Raw genomic sequence first — 26,089 nt, forward strand, 5'->3', positions numbered from 1 at the left:
CCTCCTGTGGTTCTGCATGTTTGCCCAAACTACTGCCGGTAATTAGCAAAATAAGAAATTTGTCCATATCAGCTCAGCTTTCAACAGTCACATTCAGCGTTCCCATTACATGCTATGGGCTTGTCATTTGCATAAAAACTACTCATATAAATGAGCACTATGTATGTGTTTAACACAGTGCTGATGTAGCACACAGTGCATAGCGCTATTCTGCTGCATTCTGCTAGCCTTTCTGCTAACCGGTTCAGCAGATGTATATTTAGAAAATACTATCTTACACTAGTACCAGGGTGAATCATTTTAAACACTGCCACACATGATGAATGTCTGGGTTACATGAATTCTCAGCTGTTTTACTATAGATATCTGTAAACGTCACATACTGGGACTTTCTGAATTCAAATTACTACGGATTGCAGACAATAGCAACCATCATATACACTATTGTCAGTGCAGTTTTATTATTATTAGAACAATTTTATATTCTCTCTAGGAGTATATAGACTACAGCATAAATATTTAAATATTCGTTGTATTTAATCAGTTCTTTCTACTATATGATGTGCGCCGAAAATTTGTATTTGAATGTTGCCTGTGATAAAACTATGGTGATACAAATCTGTTAAACCCTATATTACGATCATCAAATGATTTCTACTAAAAATAATTATCAGAATAATCAGGTAGGTGAGTTATACACTTTCTATAAAACAGTTTCAATCTCTCGCAATATTTCCATGCTTTCAAAAAAACTGTTAAACTTGTTACCCAGAGACTTTTCTTCTCATCTCAACATTCTAATACTGGCAATACTGTAGATACAGCAGAACAAACATATCTGAAGAACTAGAACAGAGGCTGCAAGGGAATGACGGTAGGATGAGGAGGTAACATGGGAGGAAACACAGCAGGTCGAGGCAGGGTGTGAAACGTCACAGTCATAGGGTGTATAGTTGGAGGTGGTGCCACGACCTGCATCTGTTGTGGAGTCACAAAGGGAGAAGCAGAAGGGGAACAGATCTCTGGTCCCAGGGGAAATCGGGAAACAGGCACTACCTGGGAGAAGAGAGGGGGCTGCGGGGGCAGAAATGGGGCATGATGCTGTAGGATGGTGTGACGTATCGTGATGGAGCCAGAAGGCACGGAGGATGACAAGTGAACTGGATGGAGAACAGCAGATGACATGGGCAGATGTGGCCTGGGCAGAACAGATTTCAGCTTGGTGGGGAACACCTGCTGGTGGAGCACCTGTCTGTGTCTCTGGATCTGTAGGAGACAGTGTCTGTCCATCCCATCCGAGGGGGGCACAAAGGATGGAGGATGTTGAAACAGGTTGCTGGTGGTGTGGAAGCACTCCCTACTTAACATCTCCTCAGTTTGAACGCCTAGGTGGAATCTCTGCTGTGGGGTTTGAAGGCTATGCTGACATGATTTGTTATGAGTGATTTTCTCGGTCCTCTGCAGGGCGAACTCTCTCACATTGACCAGGCAGGCCTGAGCTGCCACTGAATACTTGTTACAATTCTTTACAGCGGTTTGGACTGCTTTAGACTCACTGTGGTGGATGTTACTGTTCTCCTTTGTTGGCTCCTTTGAGTGCCTTAAATCTGTATCGAGAGATAGACTGCCCTTGGTGCATGACGCATTGATCTGAGAGGAGGAACTCGCCTGCCAGTCACCACGATCCACCACAGTATGATTCAGGGCACAGTTAATGGAAGTAAATTTCTGAGAATCAACCTCACCGCTTTCTCCATCATCAATACTACATGAGATTGGGTCTGACCCATTTGAGCTGTCACACTTGCCTTTTAAAACAAGGCAATTAATCCTCGTAGTATTGTCCTGCTCATTCAGAGTACTGTTTTGAACAATAGTGCCTTCATTTGCAAGACATGGCGTTTGATCTTCCACACGTGACCGTCTCTGTCTTTTCCTTCTCATTCCGTGTTCACAACAGGTGGGTTCTGTGTCTACAGAGGTATTTTCTTCTGATAAGCATTGATCACAAAACTCATCTAGTTCGGACGCATCTTCAACGCTTTGAGAATCCCTACGTTGTCTTTTCAAACTTTCTCCCCCACACGGTTCATTCTGGTCGGTCTCTTGTGGTTGAGACAACTCTTTTTGGTATACCTGATCTACGTTGGAACTTTGATATGAATCGTGGCTGGGTGAACACTGTCCTGTGATGGTTTGCTCCCCTGCAGTTGGATTGTCAGGCTTTTTCCTGCTGTTCCCAAGCACCTTTTCACCATCGACACAGAACTCATCAGAGGGAATGATGCAGCCCGCTGAGCCGTTTTCATCGGCTGGTGCCTCCTGCCTCTTGCCTCCCACCCCTTCCTCAACTTCGGGAGCTGTGCTGCTGTCCTCGGCCTGATTTTGAGCTGATTGCTTTGACTTCTCTAATCGGTGCACTTGCTGTGAAGTGGTCCCTCTAAATTGGCTATCAAGTCCTTCCACACATTCAGGTTGTCTGTGGAATTTTTTACATTTTACCACATTGCTCTCCGTCTCCCAGTGTCGGTCTCTCCTCTTCTTCCGCCGCCGCCTCTTTCTCTTGGTGTGGCACCTGTAATGACGTCGATCCCTGACTCGCACTTTTCTTGTGTGAATGCGATCTTTAGAGTGTCTACACCTGTCATATGTTTTAAGCCTGACACAACTCTCTGTGTCACTTGAATACTGATGACACTTTCTGACCTTGCTTTCAGGTACTTGGCCGGGACCAGTTCTGGCTGTGCATTCCTCAATGTGCTTGTCAAAGTGGCAGGATTTGAAGCCTGAGCAGACAGATAATTCCTCATCAGCTTTGGGCTCAGGCATCTCCTGAGTGTCAACGGACCTACTAATCTGTGACCTCTTGAAATCAAAGTGGAGCGGGTTGCAACTGAAAGACAGGGACGGCTCTGTCCTTGTGAAGGTCACCATCTCAGAAGGCCATTGGAAAATGGTGTTACCATCCCTGCTTAGGACAGAGAAGAAAGGTTGGCTGGGCTTTGTAAAAGGGCAAGATGTCTTTGTAGTCGCATCCTCTTTTTGCACCTGTGTTTGAGGAGAATCATTCTTTGCTGATACATCTGAGAAACTCTTTTCCGAGGGATCACTGGTGATCGAGTGCTCTTCCTCTGTTCTGCTGCTCTCCTCTACTGTCCCCTCCTGTGAGGTCTGAGGTTTCCTTTCAGCAATACCGCTTTTCAAGCTCTCAACAGAGTCCTCAGAGTCGAGAACAATATCAGTGTTTAAACGAAAAGGGGACATGGATATCCGTGAGACTGCGGGACTAGGCACGTCTTCTGAATAAATAAGCAATGCACACAAATCTGAGTCAGCTGATGAGGGGTTCTCCGTCCCCACAGATATATCTGATGACCCCTGACTTCCCACGCTGCCAGTTTTTTGGAAGGGCTGGCCCTGCTGTGTGCCAGAGTGGTAAATTGTCTCCTCACAATTTAGTACTTTGTCCTCTATTGGGAAACTGGTAAGGTCAAGCTCGACAGGGGGTGTTCGGAGTCTTTGTCTGTGGCTCCGCTCCATCAATCCCTCCTCTGTGCTCTCACAGAAAACCGCCGCTGATGACTCAAGCTTAACAGGTGCTTTCTTTGGAAAGGAAAAAGAGAATGCAATTTTGCGTCTAAAAGTTTGCTTTTTCGCCCTCCCGTTATATGGCCATGGTGACTGCTTACTAGCTAAACCACAGCCACTGGAATGGATCTGACCCCCTGAGTCCTGAGCTGGAAAGCTTTGGTTCACTTCTTGGGTATCATCACAGCAGGACTCTCTGAAAGTACCTTCCACTGCCACCGTGGTAGATTTGAACATTGGGCCACTTCCTGGGGCACTGCGCCAAAAAAAGAGAGGAAGAAAACATTCTGTGACACTCACAATATGGTGTTTTACTATTGCTTTCATTTTAAACCAAAACCGGACAATCCATGTTATCTTAAAGGGATACTTCATCCAAAAATACAATTCTGTCAACATTTACTCACCTTCGAGTTGTTCCAAATCTGTATACATTTCTTATTTCTGATGAACACAGAGAAAGATATTCGGAAGAATGCTTATAACCAAACAGCTAGTAGTCAATGGGGGGAAAAAGGTTATAAGCTTTCTTCCGAATATATTTCTCTATATTTATCAGAAAAAAGATATTTGAACAGATTTGGAACAACTTGAAGGTGAGTAAATGATGACAGCATTTGAATTTTTGGGTGAAGTATCCCTTTAACATGATTCGTGAATGTTCAAAAAAATAAAACTGGCAAAATTTTTGAGATCTAAAATGTCTTGCTTATGTTTGCTTAGTAACTGAAACATAAAACCCCCTTTTCCGTATTCAAGGTCTGAAACATTACATCTTCAGTTATCTTACATCAAAATCTGTTATTTTAATTAATTTGCTCAGTTTACATTTTTTATATAATATAAATTCAAATAAATGCAATTTTGTATTTGAATTTGGGTGACATGTTATTAGAACTGTGATTTACAGAACAAAGCCCAATTTTACCTAAATACAAACATTGTACATTTACATTTAGGCATTTGGTAGACGCTTTCATCCAAAGCGACTTACATTGCATTATCCTATACATTTTACATAGGTATCTGCAATCCCCTGGGATCCAACCCACAGCCTTGCATTGTTAACGCAATGCTCTTACCACTGAGCTACAGGAAAGCTGAATTGTACATTCAGAACCACAATTTTTTTATATATTTTAGTGTGTTCTCTTAATTTTTTTATATATATATATATATAGTAAAAAAAGGGAAATAACAAATTTACAAAACGTTCCCTACCATTGCACCTCTCTGCGTTGTTCCGCAAGCTCATGTAGGCGTCTGAGAGCTCTCTCCTGTTTCCTCTCATCCTTCTTGGATTTGGAGGCCACGTTGCGGGCAAACTCTCTCTGCTTCAGCTCTTTCAGCCTCTGTAGGGTGACAAAGAACCTCTTTTTCATTTACCTATCTCAGTATGTCAATAACGCCAAAGCGACATTTGAATAATAATCCTCTTTGAGATCATGAATCTTTCCCTCTGCTTTAATAACCTTTTATTATGAAGACTGTGTATCACTGTGTATCAGCCATTGAGGAATACACTAGAAAAAAGATTACAAATATTTTCAAGAGAAGAGAAAGGTAATTAAGGTGCTCGCACACCAATGTTATGTTTCATCAAACCCATTTTCTGTGCAAATGAAAAGGAGCCGAGGATGAGGTTGCTAAACTCCATGAAATTGTCCTATTTATTTTAGACAAAACTCAGTGACGCCAATTTGTATTTGTTTGCTGCTCTGAAAGATGCTTGTGCCTTGAATGAAAGATTGATGCAAATCGCCACGAGTGTCTGAGGGTCGTAAGTGCATCCCGGGCACTGAGATGTATTGATCGGGATTACGTCTGTATGTATAGTATACACTCATATTAAATCATTGAGATAATCTAAATAAACTTTCATTAATAATTCACAAGGACATGATATTTATTGATATTTAAAGACCACACTGCTTTTGAAAGCACTAGACAACAACTGGTTTAAGAACAGTTATGAAATCCAATTAATCCTGAAAGCTTTCATTCATAATCCATTAATATTTGATGCTTAACTTTAAGACGGATTACAGCATCTTTTAAAAAGTAAGGCAGAGTTGTGCTTTGCCAAGGTATATACTGCGGTCAATGTGTTCACGTGAGAGTAACAGCTGAGTGTAAAAATAGTGATGTTTCTCCAGACAACCAAGTGTCATTCGCCCCAACATTAAGCATTCCACTCAGGTTACCCTGTTATACAGTTCAGTGGTGCTGTAACCTCTCCTATTTGAGAAGGCTTCAGTGATTGCATTTACGGTGGCATGGGATCATACTCTGGGGAAAGCAAAGCGGTCACATCAGATATAATTTTGTCATGTTAAAGGGCCTCTCGGTGCGGAGTGGGCACACCGGGGTAACTAGTTTGATCCCATCAGGATGGGGTCTCTACACGCACCCACACCTGGCACAGTGTGAGCAAACCCATCCCTAATCCACTCTATTGTTTCAATGTCAGTCAGCCTCACAGAAATTAGCTAACAGGTTCACGTGGGCTATATTTTCTCGACTCTCATGTGCCTTTCTCAGAGGAGCTGTTTTTCATTGATTGTTAATGTATTTGGTGAGAGAATCTCAAAAATGAGCCGATAATCTGTGTAGCCTGTATTTCACATGACTGGATGTGGTTACATCATTTACAGGATGGGGATGATGGGAGAGAGAATGCTCTCCTAATACCCTGAGAAATCCTTTCATCTGTGGCAGGGGCAGACATGAGTGACAGGACACTTGAGAAGAAATAAAAATTTAAACAGGCAGTCTCTTTTTTGACTGGACATTTATTCTTAATTAAAAGTAACATTGAGACCGGTCAGAGGCAGAGAGTGAAGGCTTGGCAGTGATGATTCACACAGTGACAGGAACACGAGGCTTTTCTGTAGCTCTGGGCTTCCTGTGGGGCCGTGAGCCTCCCATACTCTATTATATTCTCACAAGATATGCTCTGCCAGCTCCTGAGGGCTGATGGGAAATTACGCTCCTCGTCTATCAATCCCATTTGAGAAGCCAAATTGTGGTGTTTGCTCATGCTTCGTAATTGTTTTCAACTGCGGTCGACGCAGGGGCCAAAACTGTGTCACGGACACGTCTGACTGAAACAAATAAGCGGCATAGCGCCCATTTCACGTGAAGTAGTGGGAGGGGCTTTTCCCTTAGTAATTCGTTCATTTCGCTCCCGTTTTTAGTGTTCAATAGCAAGGTCATGGGTGGAGGGTTTGTAGATGGTGTTCAGTCAATAGCTCAGTGAGCCCTGTTATTGACAGCGCAGCAGGCCCCAGAGACTCCATGCATTTAGTTTCTGAGTGAGTCAGAGCACAGAGGTCAGGACCGATATCAAACAGCAGGACAAGTGGTGGAATTAAAGCTTTAACTTGCTATTAAAGGTTATCCTTCTATTTTTGGACACTGGCAGTTCTTCAATCAACATAGTGAATGTGAAACTGCATTGAAGTTTTGACACCTTTGTGTGGGGCAGAATACCTTGGACAAATCCCTTTTCTTTTTTTCCCATGTCTGCAAACACGGATTCTTGTTGCTCTTTAAGGTCTGTTTGCACTGGTACCTTTGTTCCAAGGTTTCCTACATCGCACTGTGTATAATGTTCAAACAGCTCAGCGCATTTTGATACTGGCACCAACTGCCGTCAAATTGAACTATTCTTGCCAAATGTGCTGAACCTAGTATTTGGTAGCCTTTCAGGCATGCATTTATGAATTTATGCATTATGACTCAATGAATTTGCTGGTATAAAGAATAGCTCTTCTTTGTAACATGCTGGGAAATTTAATGTTATTCAGGTAATGAAAAAAGCAACAGGAACAAGCAAAAACAAAGCAGTTGTCCTGTCTATTTGTGATTTATAGTGCCCTAAATTAAATGCTATAAGACCACTAGTAGTTCACTTGTTCTCTTTTGGGGGGCTAAAGTCATTTGTCTTGTAAAGTACAAACACACTACTCAATCTACATTTTAGTTGTTACCTTCTAAAACAGTCTATTATACCTATGCATTGCTTTCAGGGAAAGTCTCAGGGGGTTGAAAACAGGCCCATTACCTGTTTGTGAGCATGGTCATATGAGTTAATATGGTTGTCAAACTCTTGATGTTTGTAGTACTGCTTGTCACACAGCTGACAGTAGAAGTTTGCCTTGAGGTCCTCCAAGGCTTTTGCCAAGGTTTTTCCCTTCTCACTATAGTCCTGAAACAAAGGAAACAAAGGATATCCATAAGAATGACTGTCCCCAACTTGTTTACTGCACATTTATAAAATTGCATATTTTACATATTTTTGTCTTGAAATGTCCTTCAAGCCCTTAAGTATGTCTTAAGTAAAAAGTCACAAAATGATGGATCGAAATGCACCGCTTAAAAATGTTTTCCACGTACAGTATACCGATTGTTCAGAGTGATATCTGTCGATACAGATTTTGAAGATTACCTCAATATTTAAGTTATTAATTGATATAATGTCTATTAATTTTTAGCATCAAACTGGTTGTTTCTTAACATTTCCATGTAAAGAGCACAAATTCATTGCATCCTGTCCTCTTTTTATGGACAGGAAATATCGGCTTCATCCTCCTCTGAAAGCTGATAGTGTGAAAACATATTTAATTGACTGATACAGATTATTGGCCTATATCAGTGCATCTCTAGTAAGAACTGGTAAAATAAAGTGTATAGAAATTCTTTTTGAAAAACCTTAGACATGACTGAAAATTGTCAATGTAAAATGTTTTTTTGTACATTTTGTACCAGGCAATGCATTGTTCCTCACGACTTGGATGAGAGGGGCTCATACATGCATTATTATTTACTACAACTCAAAAACAACTGAAACGTGTACACACCAAAATATATATGCAGTTAACGTGTCGCTGCCTTCCTAATATATATTAATAATCTGTGAGGGTGTATACTTGTTGTGCTGTTTGAAAACGATGCTCATAAAACCAAACTCAGCTCCCAGGATGCCATCATCATTTTCTTCTTCTTTAATACTCTTTATTAAATATTGATTTAAAACAAATCTTAAAAGGGAATAGCTTCACCAGGGGCAGATTGCATTTCAGACCTAATTTCTTTATCTCTCAGGATGTATGGAAACTTGCAGATTTTTAAAGCAAGACACACAAAAACTATTTTCCCAAAAGGTCTTGAGTCCAAACGACTGCAGGGGAGAGAAATCACTTCTATTTTAATTGGATTCAGTTTACCATGAAACACACTGCTGATTCAAATGTTGGACTGTCACCCAAATGCTTCTGTATTGAGCGGCACATAATGGAAACACTAGTAAATCAGTCAAGAATGATTGAGTCAACAATCAAATTTGTCAAACTTGACGAGATGGACAGTAAATTACGGACGATTGCTATAATTAGAAAACCCACAAACATGTATGTCTGAGGTTATTACTAACATGATCCTGAGCTCATGCAAATGCATCAATTCCATTACATTGAGAAACAGGGAAGCCAGGCCTATACGCATCATCTGATGCTTTGTGAAAATCCTGCGTCTCTCACTCATCGTAGGTGAGAATGTGCCACCGTAACGCTGCTAAAAACACGTCTGTGATCTGCAAAAATGATAACATGCCTCTCGTTCACCCATGCTGTGAGACAGCGGGAAACAATTGCCATGTAATTGTACTTAATAGGTGGCTAGCATTCAGCTAATGAAACCAGTATCGCTTGATTAGCTGGGTGTGCTAGGAAAGTGACCCTGATTTTATTAAGCTCAATATCACTTAAAGGTTAAAAACTACTCCAATGTGTCATTAGAGTCTTATAGAGGAAATTCTGTGGCTACTGCTGGATCTCAAGATAACATTGAAGTCAATCCAAGTTGTTTCGCAGCTTCTTGTGCTGTAATGTGTTTGCGAGCAAAATTAAACAACGGAATTAATATGTGGGGTAAAAAGAAAAACACAAAAATAATATTTTGTGGTGTGATGCTGTGAACTCATTTACACAGCAGATAGATATAACCGCTGCAAGGGGGAATGCAGGCACTTAACAACAACTTTGTGTCAAGCCGAGAAGCCCCTATACATCTCAATATACTGTATCAAAATAATATGTGATAGTTCTCAGGGGCATCTAAAATGCGGCACCTGTACTTGAATTTTGAAGGGAGGGTCTCTGATATCACAGACGCTGCTACAACATGCTCATGAAGAATACAAATAAAAAGCAACAAAATGGCTTCATATATGCATTTTACTCAGATATGATGTTCTAAACATAAGTTTCACTTATGTTAGTGCAGTATCTCTTAAGTATGAGAGAGAGAGAGAAAGAGGGAGCTTTTTCTAATGGTAGCCATAATCGTCAGGCGTCTTTCATTTAAAGGGATACAGTTGTCCATCCGAAAAATAAAATTCTTTCATCATTTCCTCACCCTTCTGTCATTTCAAAGCTGTATGACTTTCTTTTTTCCGCAGAACACAAAATAAGCTATTTTCGAACAATGTTGATGACTTGACAACGGCGCCACCTATTCACTTCTTTTGTATGGACACAAAAGTGAAAGGGGACCTCTGTTAATTGGTTGCCAACATTCTTCAAAATATATTTTGCTGTGTTCTGCAGAAGAAAGTAAGGCACACAGGTTTGAAAAGACAAGAGGATGAGCAAATTATGACAGATTTTTTTGGGGGGGTAAACTATCCCTTTAAAGTTGAATGAAACGCTCAGTTGTTGATTGACAGGTGAGTAGGCGGTCCACGCTGCGCTGTGAGCACTAATGAATGCGATGAGGCGACTCGCATTTTTGACCCTGTTTACATTTGTATTGTAGATTAAATTTACATGCATCTTAAACAGAAATCTAGCAGCTATTTCAGTCTTCACAAGTTCCTGTGAAGTTTTCCTTCCGTCCTTCCTGATCACTGTACCTCATCTGAAGACTCATATAACTCTGGTATACCAAATGGGGGCCGCATTTATAAACATTTAGCAAAATAAACATTTGTCTTTTGTTTAATATTTGTACCAGCAGTCTTCAATCTGGCATTCTATTACAACATCAAAAGCGAGAGTATTTACATACAGTGGATTACTGTCTGACTTAAAACAAATCCTGTGGTGCTAGACACACAGGGGGTGTTCATATAAATAGCACGCTTCTAAAGCATAACAACGCATCTTCAAAATCCAGAACACTAGTTAACATGGTTTTCCTTTTTTACAGAACATAAAGCAAAAGAGCACAAACAGTTGAAGGTCCTGCTGCTTTTACATATGCCTTTATGGGACTGCTTAACACGGTCGAGCACAGGGGTGGGAACCGTGTAGCCTTCTCGCTGCAGACATTTACTGAAACATAAAGAAAAAATATGATTGACATAAGGGGACATGAGTGGTGATCAGAGAGGCTGTGATTGCACTTTTTATAGCACATGGGTTATGAGTGATGTCTTTTATGTTGTGCTGAAAAGGGGCAATTTCTGAAAGCAAAGGGGTTTAGAGAGCGTATTTGGGTGCAAATAGAAAAATCGAAGATGGTGATACAAAATCACATCAAGAGCTTCATGAATTAAACAATAAATTAAACCGGGTCGAAAAAAAGTTATTAATTTATGCACATTTCCAGAAGCCTTAGAACAATATCTTGTCAAAAGCAAAAATGCAATTTTGTTCAGGATTATTTCCTTTTGACAGATTCTCGCATAATTTATGAGGAAATAGAAAATATTAGCTTTGCATATTCCTCACGGGCACAGCTGTCGTGAGTTGCATTCATATTTTCTGTCCCTTTTAGTGAAAAGTTCCCTCTTACCTGACTGCAAAACAACGATGACTTATCTTTCACTGACAGACACAAATTACATGAACTATAAAGTTCTTGTTCTGTGTATTTTATGGATTGTCCTTGTCTTTTGCTTCTTCTGAAATAGAAGCATTTGATGTACGCAGACTTACCCTACTCCATCCAGAGCAGAGCAATTTATGAAAAGTAAACTGCAAAAACAGTTGTCACAACCATGAGCACATTCACATGCCCAGTTTACATACAGTGTTTGGTATTAATATTCAGCACCTTGGTTCGCTCTGATGATGCGTGAACCTCAATAATAAAAGGACAATAGCAAATCAAAACAAAGGTCATTTAAATATATAAAAGTACTATAAGTACAATCTCACATGTACATTCTTCTTACTTTTATTCAATGGCTTTAGTGCACCAAGCCTTTATTATAAAAACACATTAAAGGTGCTGTGTGTAATTTTTTGAGGATCTTTTGACAGAATTGCAATATAATATACATAACTATGTCTTCAGAGGTGTATAAAGACCTCGTGCAAAGAAGCGTTATGTTTGGATTATTTTAGAATGAACTATTCTATCTACTTACAGCGCATGGAATTCGTCATGTTTTTTTCTACAGTATCCCTAAATGGACAAACTGCTCTACAGTGCATGTTTCATAACTACATTGTCTCATTGGGGAAAGAAGTTAACAGTAGATTACAGTAAGGTCAAGATATAGTTCCTTTACATATAATATGTTACTTTTTATAAGCTTCATTCACATCTTTCCCTCATACAGTGCCTAAACATGACCTAAATGACAATATACACTTTGTAAACTAGCTCCACTTGAAGTAACAGCAAACAAAGGAAAACCACAACACAGACCTTGCTGGCTGGCAGAACCATCTTGCAGATGTATTTTGACACAATCTGCTTGTTTCCTCCCACTCAATTCATTTTTAAAGGAGTGATTTTACTCTTCCGTGAGCAGATCGTTTCTGTTAAAACATTGACTGGAGAACAATTCACACTACACAGTTCTTAAATAGTTAATAAATATAGCACTCACAACTACTGTACAACAACTACAGCTTATAAGACTTATCGTGTACAGGCTATACTTAAATGTGAAGCCATTTTCAGCAACCACATGTTTTGACTTTAGAACAGTTTAATAACCTACTGGAACCGGATCCAGTTTTAATAATGATGCACCGGTAGTTTACCGTGTAGAGTGCTTGAGAGAAAGCCCTCTCCGCGCGGATCTGTTGTGATTAATTGTATCCCTTCTAGTGGGATTTTTGTTGCCTGTTGTGTCTAAATTGCTGACATACACAGAAATTGTCTCCATTATTGGCTGAAGTGTCTCCTCTAGAGGGCATGATGGGAAGCCCAGAATTCTCCAGCTTTCACTTGCCATAATGCGCTCTTTCTCCGACAACCAACCTGATTAGAGCGCTTAATTGCATAAGGGTTAAGAAAAGGTTTGTGTGAGTCTAGAGAGAAACATGCTTGATAAGATTTTCCACAAATGACAGCATAGTACTGCATTACTCTTTACAGTGGTCTGTATAACAGGTTGCTGTAGTCTGAACATACTGCTGTAATGAGCATGCTTTGATTGATGATTCTGTCTTGCTGTGGGACAAAATTATTCTTTGTGATTGCAAGTCACAGACCGAGTAACACAGCATACTAAAACACATTTAATTAAATGTAATTCAAAATCCTCCCAAAACATCTCAATTCAACTATAACAGTCTGTGCTATATTTTAACTGGCTACTCATTTGCCAAAAGATTACAAATCAATTTCAGTTTCATTTTATTTAAACAAATGGTGTAACTCCAGCAGGACTGGAGTTTGCTTCACCTGTATTGGTTTCTGCAGTTAGTTAGTTTGGCTCTAATATCCTAAATAAACGGTTGTTTATAATGTTGTCTATACGTAGTTGGGCTTCTTTTCTCTGCATTCATTTAACTTTTCTCTGGATCTCATTGCCTACGATCATTTTAACACCAGATTATATTACAATGTATATGTGTCAGAGCACATGCCATAGCAAGAAAGACTTATAAAATATCTATAGTCAATGTTAAAAATATTTCCTATAAAATTAAAACCCTTTAAGGTCATTTATATTACATCAAATATTCAAAGACCATTTCAGTCATAACATTATTCTCTTCATAGTTTACAATCCTATAGAAATATAGTTACTAATAATTACTGATTTGTTTAAAAACATTATGTAACTGTTTAACACCAATTTTTAACAAACCGCAAGCATCTTGTTAGCATCTAGCACTGTGGTTACAGCAAGTAACGTGGGGGCTATGTAGACTAGACAAAAAGAATAATTTTCAAAGACCGTAGAAAACATAAGTTGACTAGAACAAGGCTAGAAAATTCAGCTCAATCCTCTCTGTACAATACATCTGGGATCTATAAGCGTCTCATGTGACTAAAGTACCAAAGTGATCTACACTGTAAATTCGCCTCTATGGGGACAAGCCCCTGGCCAACACTGGGAGAAGAAGTAGTTAAATTAATACAAGAGACAAGGTGAGATCGCTCACACGCACTCCTACCGTATGCACAGGGCTGAGTTAAAAGCTGGTTTCCATCCATGGATTTGGGGCAAGGAGTTTAAAGAAGAACTCTCTTGTAAAGACTACTATCAAATGCTCTCGACTCGAGGCTGCACATTCCTTTGGGAAGCTGCAAAGCTCCCATTGAGGCAAAGAAAGATATAAGACAAGGTAAAATAGTATGAAAGAAAGCAAAAAAGAAGGGCGTCAAATTCCACTGACAAGTAGTCACAGGAGATGTGCCTCCATTTGACAGCTGCTAATTTTCCTAAGGTTGCCCTCCTATTGTGAGCGAGGGGGAGATGTGATAATTATCATCTGCAATCAGCTGAGGTTATGAAGGGAACAGCGTATGTTTTTCTTTGGCTTTTCAGAGACATGACACGGTAGCTTGGGTAAATCACAGGGAGCATGCAGCAATTAGAGGGACGTTTTTCTGCTTGATGAAGCTGAGCTTGATAAGCCTTTCCCAAATGTCTAGAGAAAACGCAGCTTTAGTCAGGTGCAAGTTAGCTGAGAATAGTAGGCCGAGTTCTAATGCAACCTGTCAAAAATAGAGTAACACTTTCAAGGACGAATTTTACCCCATTTCCTTTCACGGCCAACCAGTTTCATTCATAATCTTTCGGCTTTTATTGATTTGTTGTGTGCGAATGTTGATTTTAAGCGTGGCTGGAAAATCTAAGTCATCACATGCATATTTATTTGGCGCATACATTTTCATATCACGCATACATAATCATAAATAATTGAATGCAGATATTGTCATTATTATTGCACATCACTAAAGCTCAGATGCAGCATGTAAAAATACATTTTCTATTAATTTACTATTTATAGCTACATGTTTTGGTAAAATCGTTTTTGCTTCCTTCTGTGCACTGGTGACATTACTCACAAATTCCAAATGATAATATTGTATTTGCAGAAAAATGTTCAAAACAACCAAAAAGATGCAATGTTTGCAGACCTTGAATACTGCAAAGAATACAAGTTCATATTCATTTTTTAAACTACACAATACTAATGTTTTTACGTAATTGTAGGATCAGTTCAAATACAATATATGATAGCAGAATTCTCCTTGTTTTTTTTTGCATAGCTCAATGTCATTACTGAGGTATGTTTCTGTTCAAATTCAACAGACATTGGACTGAAGTTGGCACAATACGTGCATATGCTGCATGCAGAATCTCAAATGGAAACGACATAGGCAACACTCATATGCAAAAATCTGTATGTAGCTGTTGTACAATCACACTGTGCCGAGTAAATAGGTCTCAGAATAAATCAACACAAAAAACATTAACGCACAGTGCGTTTGTAGCGCTTGCTTTCATTCAGTGGCACGCTTGTAAAAACCGCAATAGAATGTGAGCTGGAACAAATGAGATTAAAAGCTACCCACGGATGACAGTGACGTTTATTTTGAAAGATGACTAATTTGCTAATTCCTTCATTGGCAGGGTGGGTAGCGGGAGTGTGAATTACAGCACTTACAGTGCGCTGCTTCATCTTTACAGAGTCATGTAAACGAGGCCATTACGGGTGCATCTTTTCATTTTACGTGTCCCCTACTCCACGGTGTGGAAATCTCTCTTTAATGAATGTTCCGGGTTTATTACAAGATAAACTTAAAGAACATTTATTGTAGAATGTAATGCTGTCTACCTTTTTATCAAACAGTGGAAGTATATAGAGCTATGTAAACACACTGGGTTAAAATACACACTGTTTGCAGTCACATGTCTGTATATTAATATTTATTCATTGTTAACCGTGTTGATGATGTAATATTCAAGCGAGCATACCAAAAAGAGAGGTGATGCAAACATCCTTACATGAAGCTGATTAGATACAAACAAAGTCTAGACTGTTGTCTTGACTCAGCAGAACAATGCGAACTTGACCACTTCTTTAGCGTCTAAAATGTATGGTTCCTTCATCCACCTAGAACATTAAGTTTATTGACAGAAAAATGAATGATGAGAGGTGTATCTCATAAATATTAACCAGAATGAAAATTTTAAACAGAACTTTAAACATCCTTTAAACAACAATGATGTAATGACATCTTCCCATGTGCTCAATGCCTATTGGTTGGTTACAGTCACAAGACATAAAGGATTTAGGGTACTGTAAATTAGGGTGTGTTTGAGCCACATGTAAGTAATAATATAACTCCCTTAACTTCAATAAGCTTTTCTATCCTTCCAGCAACGTGATGTCTCCCCTGTGAGCTTTGAGGCTGCTGGGATGGCTGATGGTGACTGAGAGCCCCAAGCTGTTCTGACAGCGTCCGACGGAAGAAACTCTTCTCGCTTTTCATCACTCATCTAAGGCGCCGTTATTTAGTGTAGCGTGCACACATGAGCGTGATGCGAGGGGGTTTAATCTCTGGTTGGGCTCCGCAGTCGCTCTGTAATGAATGGGTAGCTCCAGTTGATAGCTGCTAGCGCTGCCTATGCATCAGCATTCTGCTTCAAATGAGCAGCATTTTCGAAAGTCTCATCTCCACCACCTCAATCGATAATAATAAGAGAGACTCTGTTGAAATGAGACAGGCTGTAATTAATCCTCCCAATCGCGCCAGCCGGCCCCTGCCAGCCACTTCTGTCTTAATAATGTCGAAAGGCCTTATGACCCAGCCACTGAAACAACCATTTAATCACAGCATGACACAGAGAAACGGGCCAGGAGACACATATGCCACACACGTCACATATAGGCCACGGTGAAAACACAAAGGTCTGAGGGCCTTCAGAAAATGCTTTCAGTATGTTAACTCAGCAGTCAAATGGATTGAGATTTACTTCCTGTTAAATTGAGAGCCAAACTACAGTGACCCTTTTTTTAATTTATGCAGCTTGGAACACAGAGGTAAACAATCGCGGGGTAAACAGAATTTTTCTCTCCAACAGCTAAAGGAGTCAAAAGCACTATCAACAAGTTTCCAGAGGGCGCTACTGTAAAAATTAAAGTTGGTAAAACTTCTGCTGAAACGCCGGAAGAAGTGAAATGCACAAATTGCAGCATTGAACAACTTATTAGACAGTAAATTAGATTTTGATTCATATTTTGAATTGTAATACTGTTGGTTTCATGTGGGAATCTATTAAAAAAATAATTTGGAAACTGATAAGCAACACCTGCTGTTCGTGGCTGCACTCGAAAAGAGCGGACTGCTCCTGTAATGTACAGATTTTAAAGACGAACTTCCAAATGTGGACTGCTTATCTCAAGCAAATAGATACCGAACATGAAACATCACTTAGATTTAAAAAGTTAAAAAGAGAGTTTGCAGTTTGAAAAGGGAGTTCAAATAGATTAATTTAATCACCAACAGTATATAATGTATATGGTCTTCAATAAAATGCGAGACGGTAAATTGGATTTACAAGGATTCTTTACTGTATTGTACCAACATGATGTCAAATCTGTGGGAATGATCACATCATGTGATGTGTACTTCGACTACATTTCTCATCTGATATATGCTTGGTGTAGAGTATAGGTATTTCTTCCACTTATTGTCTTTTTAACAAAACGTGGTAAAAAGCCAGCTTTCGCACGTGATCTCTAGTTTAATGTTTATCAGATCAATGGCCAGCTTAATGATATGTACACGTGGCCCGTGCAACCCTTTGCCGTTCGCTTTTAAATACAAAAACAAAATGAGTTACCACATCTTTAAATAGCACACAATGGACATCATGTAAAGGTATTGAAAACCCTCCTTGATTTTCAAATTGCTTATTAGTTTATGGTGACAACAACTGAATCAACAAAGTTGCTAAATATCCGTCGTTAAGAATTAGAATCATCATCCCATTCCTCCATAAAGTAGTGGAATGCTGATGTAGTGTGTATACTGTAAGTGCTGTTAGTGTGTAAGTTCACATTCTGCTATAAACGAATCACTTGAAATTACTAGGAAACTTGTGGATAAAGTTGTCAGAATTTTCAAATAAGGAAAAAAGAGAGAAAGCAGTCTAAAGTAGGGCTGAATGATTTTGAAGAACAATTTGATATGTAATAACTAAATAATGTGATAATGCAATGAACAATGCAATACAATAAAAATTATGAATTCCATTCAAATATATTTCAAAATAACCATTGCAATATGCACATTTGCATTATTTTCATACTTTACTTTACTTGAAACAAAGAAGCCACTGTCAACACTACTAAATAATTTTATGTTACAGTGTGTCATGAATCTGCCTTCGTGTCATGTCTATTCTTGGTCTTGAGGCAGATTTATAACAAAGTCTTATGTTTTATGTGAGAGAGAGATGTTGGTTCGATCTGCTTTTCTTGCTCTCTCTCTGGTCCGTGTCTTTGTTCCCGCCATCTCGTTTCCTCGTTAACCTTCCCTGACTGTTTCAGTACCCGCACCTGACCCTTGTTTATTATCCTTTGTCTGTCTCCCTTTAAAACATCCTCGTGTTCATTGTCCTGTGCTCGTTCGTTGTACCTGTTCCCTGTACATGTTTCCAAGTTTTCTGGTCTGGTCTTGTCGTAGTGTTTGTATGGTTCCAGGTTCTTTGTTTAATTCCTAGTAGTTTATGTTTGCCCCCTTGTGGGATGAGTTTGTTTTCTGTTTTTTGTATCCAGTTTAGTTAGTGTTTTCCCATCGTGGATGTTTGTTTTGCCGTGTTTTATATTAAAGTCTTTGTTAATCCCTTCATCCCTGTGTCTGCCTGCACTTGGGTTCTCTCCCTCTGTGGTTCATGACAACAATGACTATATTGCACATTAAAATTAGACTATTGAATCCTTTTGCCAACTAGCTAGCTGTTTCTTTCTCGGAGCACTTGACATTGAGGCCAAGTGCTGGTCATATCCAACCTACAAACAATGGAAAAAAACAGGCCCTACAAAACTTAAAAGAACAAAACCAATGCGTTGGCTTTGATTAAATGATACGTGATTACCCTTTGAATATACAGAGGCCCAATTTCTGCCCCTCCCATCCCCCAAGAACTAGAGCAGAGACCAAAAAGAGCAAAACTGAGGGGAAAAATGCAAAATAATTCTAATGACCTACTTCTACTCTGTTCCCCCAGAGCTGCTTTACAAGGAGCTGTATGCAGGATCATAATAACACAGCTCTAGGTACAGAGGAGTGAAGGACTGGGAAGAAATATGGAAAACAACTTCAAGATCAGTGGACTGAGATCAATGGGATTTCATATTTCTGTTGTCATCATTAGCTCAGAATCACATTTAATATCAGGATTGCGTATGCATGTGTGCAGGCAGTGCTTAATTTGTAATGTATATGAGCTCTCAATACAGAGAGAGTGGTAACAGATTGGACAGATTTGTTGATTGAGGTGGGAGCAGTGCAGAGGTGTTGTATCGTAGCACTTGTAGTTAAACTGAGGCATTCACTGTCAGTGTTGTCAAGTCAAGTCAAGTCAAGTCAGCTTTATTTATATAGCGCTTTTTACAATTTTCATTGTTACAAAGCAGCTGTACAAGAACAAAATGACTATAAGTAAAACATAAAAGGTTATGGAATTCAAAACACAGGTCAAATATCAGACACACAATAAATTCCTATATGCAGTGTTAATTAAATAAGACAACCAAATTCTAGCAGCCCCCCCGGCCAGGCAAAACAGTGCAAAACAGTATGCAAACGGTGGCGAGGAACCCAAAACTCCATTGGAGGAGAAAAAAAACCTCGGAGGGAAACCAGGCCTAACCAGGGGATTCCAGTTCCCCTCTGGCAAAAACTGCAGCCTCTGCACAAGCTCAACAGTGCTTGCACAACAAGGCGAAAATAAAAAAAATTAGATTTAAAATTATCATTAATAATCTAATAGTGGCTGAAGTTTTGTAGGGACGTCACTTCCTTCGTCCAGCATTTGTCAGGTCTAGGAATGGATTGCGCCCTGCCCGCTCCGCTCTTGTAACCTTGGAACAATGAGACAAGACTGGCTGAGAGTAGAGTACTGTTCTGCACTCTTTGATGCAACAAATGCATCAGTTGTTATTGGAAGTGTCCCTGGTTCCGGTTGATCTAACTAGTGCAGCCTAGATCTTTGAAATACATGTATTATGATAATCTAGTGTATGCAAGATTAAAAAGATGCGTCTTTAGTCTAGATTTAAACTGACAGAGTGTGTCCGCCTCCCGGACATTGCAGGGAAGACTGTTCCAAAGTTTAGGCGCTAGATAAGAAAAGGATCTGCCGCCTGCACTTGATTTTGAAATTCTAGGTATTACCAACTGACCTGACGCCTGAGAGCGTAGTGCACGTGATGGACTATAATACGTAAGAAGTTCTCTCAAGTAGTGAGGAGCTAAACCATGCAAGGCTTTATAGGTAATAAGCAAGATTTTAAAATTTATGCGATGCTTTATAGGTAACCAGTGCAAGGTTGACAGAACCGGGCTAATATGCTCATACTTTTTTGTACGTGTAAGAACTCGAGCTGCCGCATTTTGGACCAGTTGGAGTTTTTGTAATAGGCCTGCAGGGCAACCACCTAATAGTGCATTACAGTAATCTAGTCTTGATGTCATAAAGGCATGTATAAGCTTCTCCGCATCTGATGATGACAGCATATGACGTAATTTAGATATATTTTTAAGATGGAAAAACGCAATCTTACATTGTAATAGAGAACAGCTCATTCTAGTCCGAGTAAAGACTGAGTCCAGAGTAGGTAGAGTTTGAGTCAAGCCCGAAACCCAGGAGGGATGAGTCCGAGTCAAGACCGAAACCCAGGAGGGATGAGTCCGAGTCAAGACCAAGACCAGTGAGGGTCGAGTCAGAGTCAAGTCTGCGTCCACATAAGCTTGGGTCTGAGACAAGACCTAAAGATATCTTCAGGAATATGTTAAAGCAACAACGAGCCGTTTTTCGACCTTCAAATAATCACACTCAAATTAATTTAGTGGTGGGACAACTCTTAACTGGACGAATTTTACTGCCGCTGCTGCCCAAGCAGCCCTCTATCAGCTGAAATCACACTTGTAACTTTTGTATGCGGGTAGGTTTACAAGCCCTGCCTATCACCTGCTTTACGGCATACGTCACGTTTTACTTATAGCCTGGGTGAAGTTAACCAACATATAAAAAAAAGACGAGACCATCACCATGGCAGAAATCAAAATAGGGTTTTGAAGAAAAGAAAGAGAGAGAATGATTGGAAACTAGCCCGATCACGAACCAATATCAGACAGGTTTACACTCGGTGGCGCAAGCTGAAAAAGGCAACGGGTTTGTATGTTATTAGGATGTGTTCAGGTCATTCATTGGCGCACCACCAGAACAGTTCAGTCATTGAATAGGCTAATGTTACCGTTATGTATAATTATATGCTATGCGCTATTTTCATAGCGAGTTGAGTGTAGTTGGTAGACCTGGTCGTGAGTGTGTTTAGTTACCTCCGAAATTCTAACAACAGAAAATTACTAAAGGTTAATAGATATATTCACTTACATGCCTTGTGTTTTGGGTGAATACAAATGCGCTATGTAGCTAATACCCTATGTGGTAACCGCCAACAATCAGCTGCTACCCAGTTTACTTTACGTCAGAAAGGTTATTCAAACAAATAGGCTCTGTTACTTTAGTTCTTTATGGTAACACGGGCTACTTTACCTGATTGGTGGACATAGTTTCAAAACAACGTATCTGGGTAAGCTGTTTACATAAGCTTTGTAAAAAAATGCACGTGTTTTGAGCTGACTATGGGGAAACTTTGCAACAGTATTTACGACACATGTATCAGACAATTGCGTTTATCAACCACATGGGGTAACCATACACCAAATGGCGCGTTGTTGCTTTAAATGTTAAAACTGGCACCAAGCTCATAGAGTGCATTCAATATAACATGGCATGTACACTGTGTTTTATTTACATTATTAGTTAAGGGGAAAAACAGACACATAGTTTGTGTTTTAAAGGTAATTGTATTAGAATTATGTCTTCCCCCAAGCAAATATATGCCCAAAAGTGTCCTTTATTGGCCAAAAGGTGTTTCTACGTCTTTAATTACATTTTCTGAACGTCTGATATTGACGTACAATGTAAAAACTGGTTCAAATCGGGAGTTTATCAGACTACTTTCAGTTTTCACATGAAAATAAATTAAATGAGACTCTTTATAATATATTGAGTTGAATGATTTGAATTCAGTTAAAATGATTATAATTGCATTAAATCAATAGCAGTTTTGTACCCACAATTATAACCATTATTGTGATCAGTGTTTGCTTTAGTTGGGCTCTGGATCCTTGATTTTTGTTTAGTTAATTATTTTCGGTCGTGTAAGAATGAAACACCTTTCACTTTTGGCCCATAAAGGGACGTCTTTTCAATGTCTTTAATATATTGGATTGGACTCGAGAATAAGTCCAATTCAAAAAGTCGAGATCGAGTCAAGATGCTCCTCCACGACAAGACCAAGACCATTAAAATAGGGTCTTGAGACTTCAACACTGTTGACCTTTACTACAGCAGTGTTTGATCTGTAATATGGTTGTCACAATATAATACTTTCACTACATTATTATCAAGACCAAAAATCTATTAAAGGGAAGACAAAAACATGCACATCAATCTCAAATGGGTGCTGACAAAAGTCAGCACACCAGAGCTCCAAAAATATATAAAAAATAAACATCACGCGCCACGCAAAAGTCTTTTAAATAATTAAGCTTTTTATATATATTTTTGGAGCTCTGGTGTGCCGACTTTTGTTACTACTGCGATTTCAATATCTTTACTTTTATAAATTGAGTTATCAGTCAAATTTAGATGAGTATAGAAAGGCAGAAAGAGAGAGATTTTGTAACCATTGTGGACCTCAATGCAAAATTTGAAATGGGAATGAAGTTTTGCATAGAAAATCATATGTGTATAATAAGATCATCGGATGCACAGGCCTGGCCCAAAGCTAACTTCTTGTCCGTGTTTGTTATTTTATATTTAATTTATATTACTATTAATTTATATTTTTTATATATTAATTGTATTAAATGTAATTAAAACTACTTAACAAATATAGAGTTTTGCGGATGTCTAACAGAAGTTAGGGTTGGGCCATATAACGTTTGTCTATGTTGTTGCCTCTGAAACCATCTTTACCAGTAAATTGTGACACCCCATTCCTTTAAAGATGTGTTATGTAATAATAATAATAAAAACTAATATGTAATGAATCAATAAAATATATATATATAGATATATAATATAAAAGTAATAAAATGGTATATTATATTATGATATATAATTATATAAAAGAAATATAATAACAATAATAATGCAACGTTTTTAACCTTTAGTCAGCTAATATAAACCCAAAACAGCTTTCTTGCATGCATTTGTCACGTGACGCAGGCAAAACATGACAAAAATGTGCATTGCTGCTACTGTTGTGAGGAATCGACAAGATTATTATTGTTATACTTGATTTAAGATTAAACATATGTACAGGTCATAGCACACATTTCATTCAGAGATGTACAAGGTGAAAGATCCAATAAAATAGTTGTGGAATCCAATTACAGAGGTGCCGGGTATAAAACCGTCTTGATCCGGCACAAATTAAGCCTTTCTATCAATTCTGATAAAACAAGGATTCTGGGAGAATTATTAATTTACTATATTTCCATAAACCAATATTCAGACTTTTATTTCCATAAACCAATATTCTTACATATTTTGCAATCTATGCAGAAAAATCTGTGTTTGATTAATTCATGCAAAAGTGGACATTTATGAAGAATCACTTTGTAAATGGATATGGAATAGATTACGCCATTGGCACTGCATTACAAGCTGTCAAAGGGGATGGATTCTCCATAAAACAGTTTGATTCATTTTGTGATCTGGTAATGAATGTTTCTCAGATAGCCTCTGCAAACAATTACTGTGACAAAGGCTTGACAGGTGTGATTTAACCATGATGGCTTTATATGGTGACTCATAACCTTTACAGGGCCAATGAAGACAGGGCTTTCATCGATGCACTGGACGGGAGCACACAGAAAAGTAAAAAAAACCTCCATACACAGTATTCCTTCTTCAGAAACATCAAGAAAAAGCATGACATGATATCATTACTAATTAACTGTAAATAAAGTAAGTCAAAACTGAAAACTCATCTTAGGAAAGTTCTAAGGACTCAGATTCCCTGCTTGTTTACAGTTTTATCTCTTTTCCCTTCCGTGTTGTGCTGTTCCGTATAAAAATTTTGTCCCCATCAATGAGCATGTTCAAAGCTTTGCGCCGTGGAGTAATTGCGCCTGGCGTCCCTTTGAACTGCAAGGCAGGTTCTCTCAAACACAGCTTCCGACAAGGTTCTGTCATAGTAAATTACACGTCAAGAGTATCATTAGGCTGGAAGTAACTGAAATTCTCCAACAAAAATTCCAATGGGAATTTAAACTCTTATCTCGACCGAATAATGAGAATACACTACGAAGGCCATGGAAGCTACCCTAGCGTGCAAAAATAATTAATAAATTGCATAACCATTACATCACAGCTGCAGAGCACATTTGTAATAGAATGTGCTCCTCTGTTCGGTTCTCTGTGAGGGCCAGGTTACTGCAGATGGACTATAATCAAATCTCAGAGTAGGACCGTGCTTACCTTTGGAAAAAAAACAAGACGTGGATTCTTCTGATTGTCAATTAGCCATGCTGGAAGCCTCATTTTCTTCTCTGCGGCATTCACGGCCAACTTCAGAATGAACACGTGTGTCACGTCTTGAAGATCACCCTCTTCAATTTGACTTGAATTCTTCTTTTAGTATAACTGATTGCAAGCTATCTCCTTTTATTTGGAAATGAGAGGCAATTAAGCAAGTGGGTGCCATTCATTTTTCACAGTATGATGGAAATTGTAGAAGATGGAATAATTCTTGGTAGTTTATCAAATGAGAGTTATAGGTTGGAATAATCGTTACAGGACCCAACTGCCAAGAGGCAGTTCTGATTCGCAGATAAATGTTATGCTCCTCTATTCATTCTTTTAATTTTCTTTCTCTCTATCTCCTGGGGAAACGTTTGCTTTATCAAAAACAGGCTTAAGACAAGCAACCATGGAAACAGAAAAGAGAACTCTGTCTTTCCACACAAGACCTGCGTTCTCGTAAAAAAGCAAACAGACCATCTGAAGTGGTTCTGTAAGAACTGTGGATAGATCTGAAGATGGAAGAAAATGTCAACCTGACTTCTGTACGTTATAAAGCCTTCTGGAGTTCCACGCAGCAAGTTTCAGCTATATCAACATAATACGCTGTGGTGAATTTGTCATGTATCTCTGGAAAGGCAATAAGTAATTGTGAGTAAAAACTATTTTCACAAAACGAGTCACCGAAAGCACCACCTGTTCTAGCTGTCTTAAATTAATAGTTTATCTAAAAATAAAAATTCTATCATCATTAATTCACCATCATGTCATTTATTCGCCCTGATGTCATGACTCTTTATTCTGTGAAACAAAAAAGAAAATATGACATGAGAGTGATAAACAATAAAATATTTTGTATTTATGGGTGAACTATCTCTTTAAATTATTTAGTCATATTTGTTCAATACGCACAAGTAGGCTACACATGATCAAGGGGGAGTATATGTAATTTATTCACAAGGCATCATTCTACATATCGGTCCAAGCAGAAACAGGAGCATCTTGAGCCAAGCTCACAAATTATGCATCATTAGAAACCATCACAGGAAATTTACATCAGTCGAATGCCAGCACCACATGACAAGCAGGGCTAATCCGAGCGAACAAGTTTTTCCATGACACCTGGTCCTTACAACAACAATGGAACATCTCCCGATGTTATGAGATGTTCACTACAGGAATGAATGATGATCACGAAAGCTCACAGCCTAGTTTGCACACAAAGCACCCGGGCTTCCCTTGTTCTCCTATATCGAGGTAATGAAATAGTACTGCTTGGGGGAATTTGATTAACGTGGCAGACTTTTAATCATGGACGAATCTGAGATTTTGTCAGGGGGGTGATAGTAAGGTCTCTGCGGTACAAAAACGACAACAGAGCGAATCAGAGCCGACTGATCAGTCCCAAGGACAACAGGAGTCAAGTGTCAGGAGCTATAAACATTGCGGCCTAGGCGCAAGCTGCGCACA

At 39.0% G+C, this 26,089-nt stretch overlaps 1 protein-coding gene across 1 annotated transcript in view; it reads right to left on the minus strand.

Moving 5' to 3' along the window:
- Window positions 1-846: 846 nt before the first annotated feature.
- Window positions 847-26,089, minus strand: part of znf804a (zinc finger protein 804A) — a gene marked incomplete at both ends in the record, with an annotated part of 50,172 nt that continues 24,929 nt past the window's right edge. Inside the window, 3 exons of the mRNA XM_079463809.1 lie at window positions 847-3,844; window positions 4,810-4,940; window positions 7,655-7,798. Coding sequence (XP_079319935.1) covers window positions 847-3,844; window positions 4,810-4,940; window positions 7,655-7,798 — 3,273 coding nt within the window. The remainder of the gene's footprint in view (window positions 3,845-4,809; window positions 4,941-7,654; window positions 7,799-26,089) is intronic.

Source organism: Barbatula barbatula (genome assembly GCF_947034865.1).
Source record: "Barbatula barbatula genome assembly, chromosome: 9".
Lineage (NCBI taxonomy): Eukaryota > Metazoa > Chordata > Actinopteri > Cypriniformes > Nemacheilidae > Barbatula > Barbatula barbatula.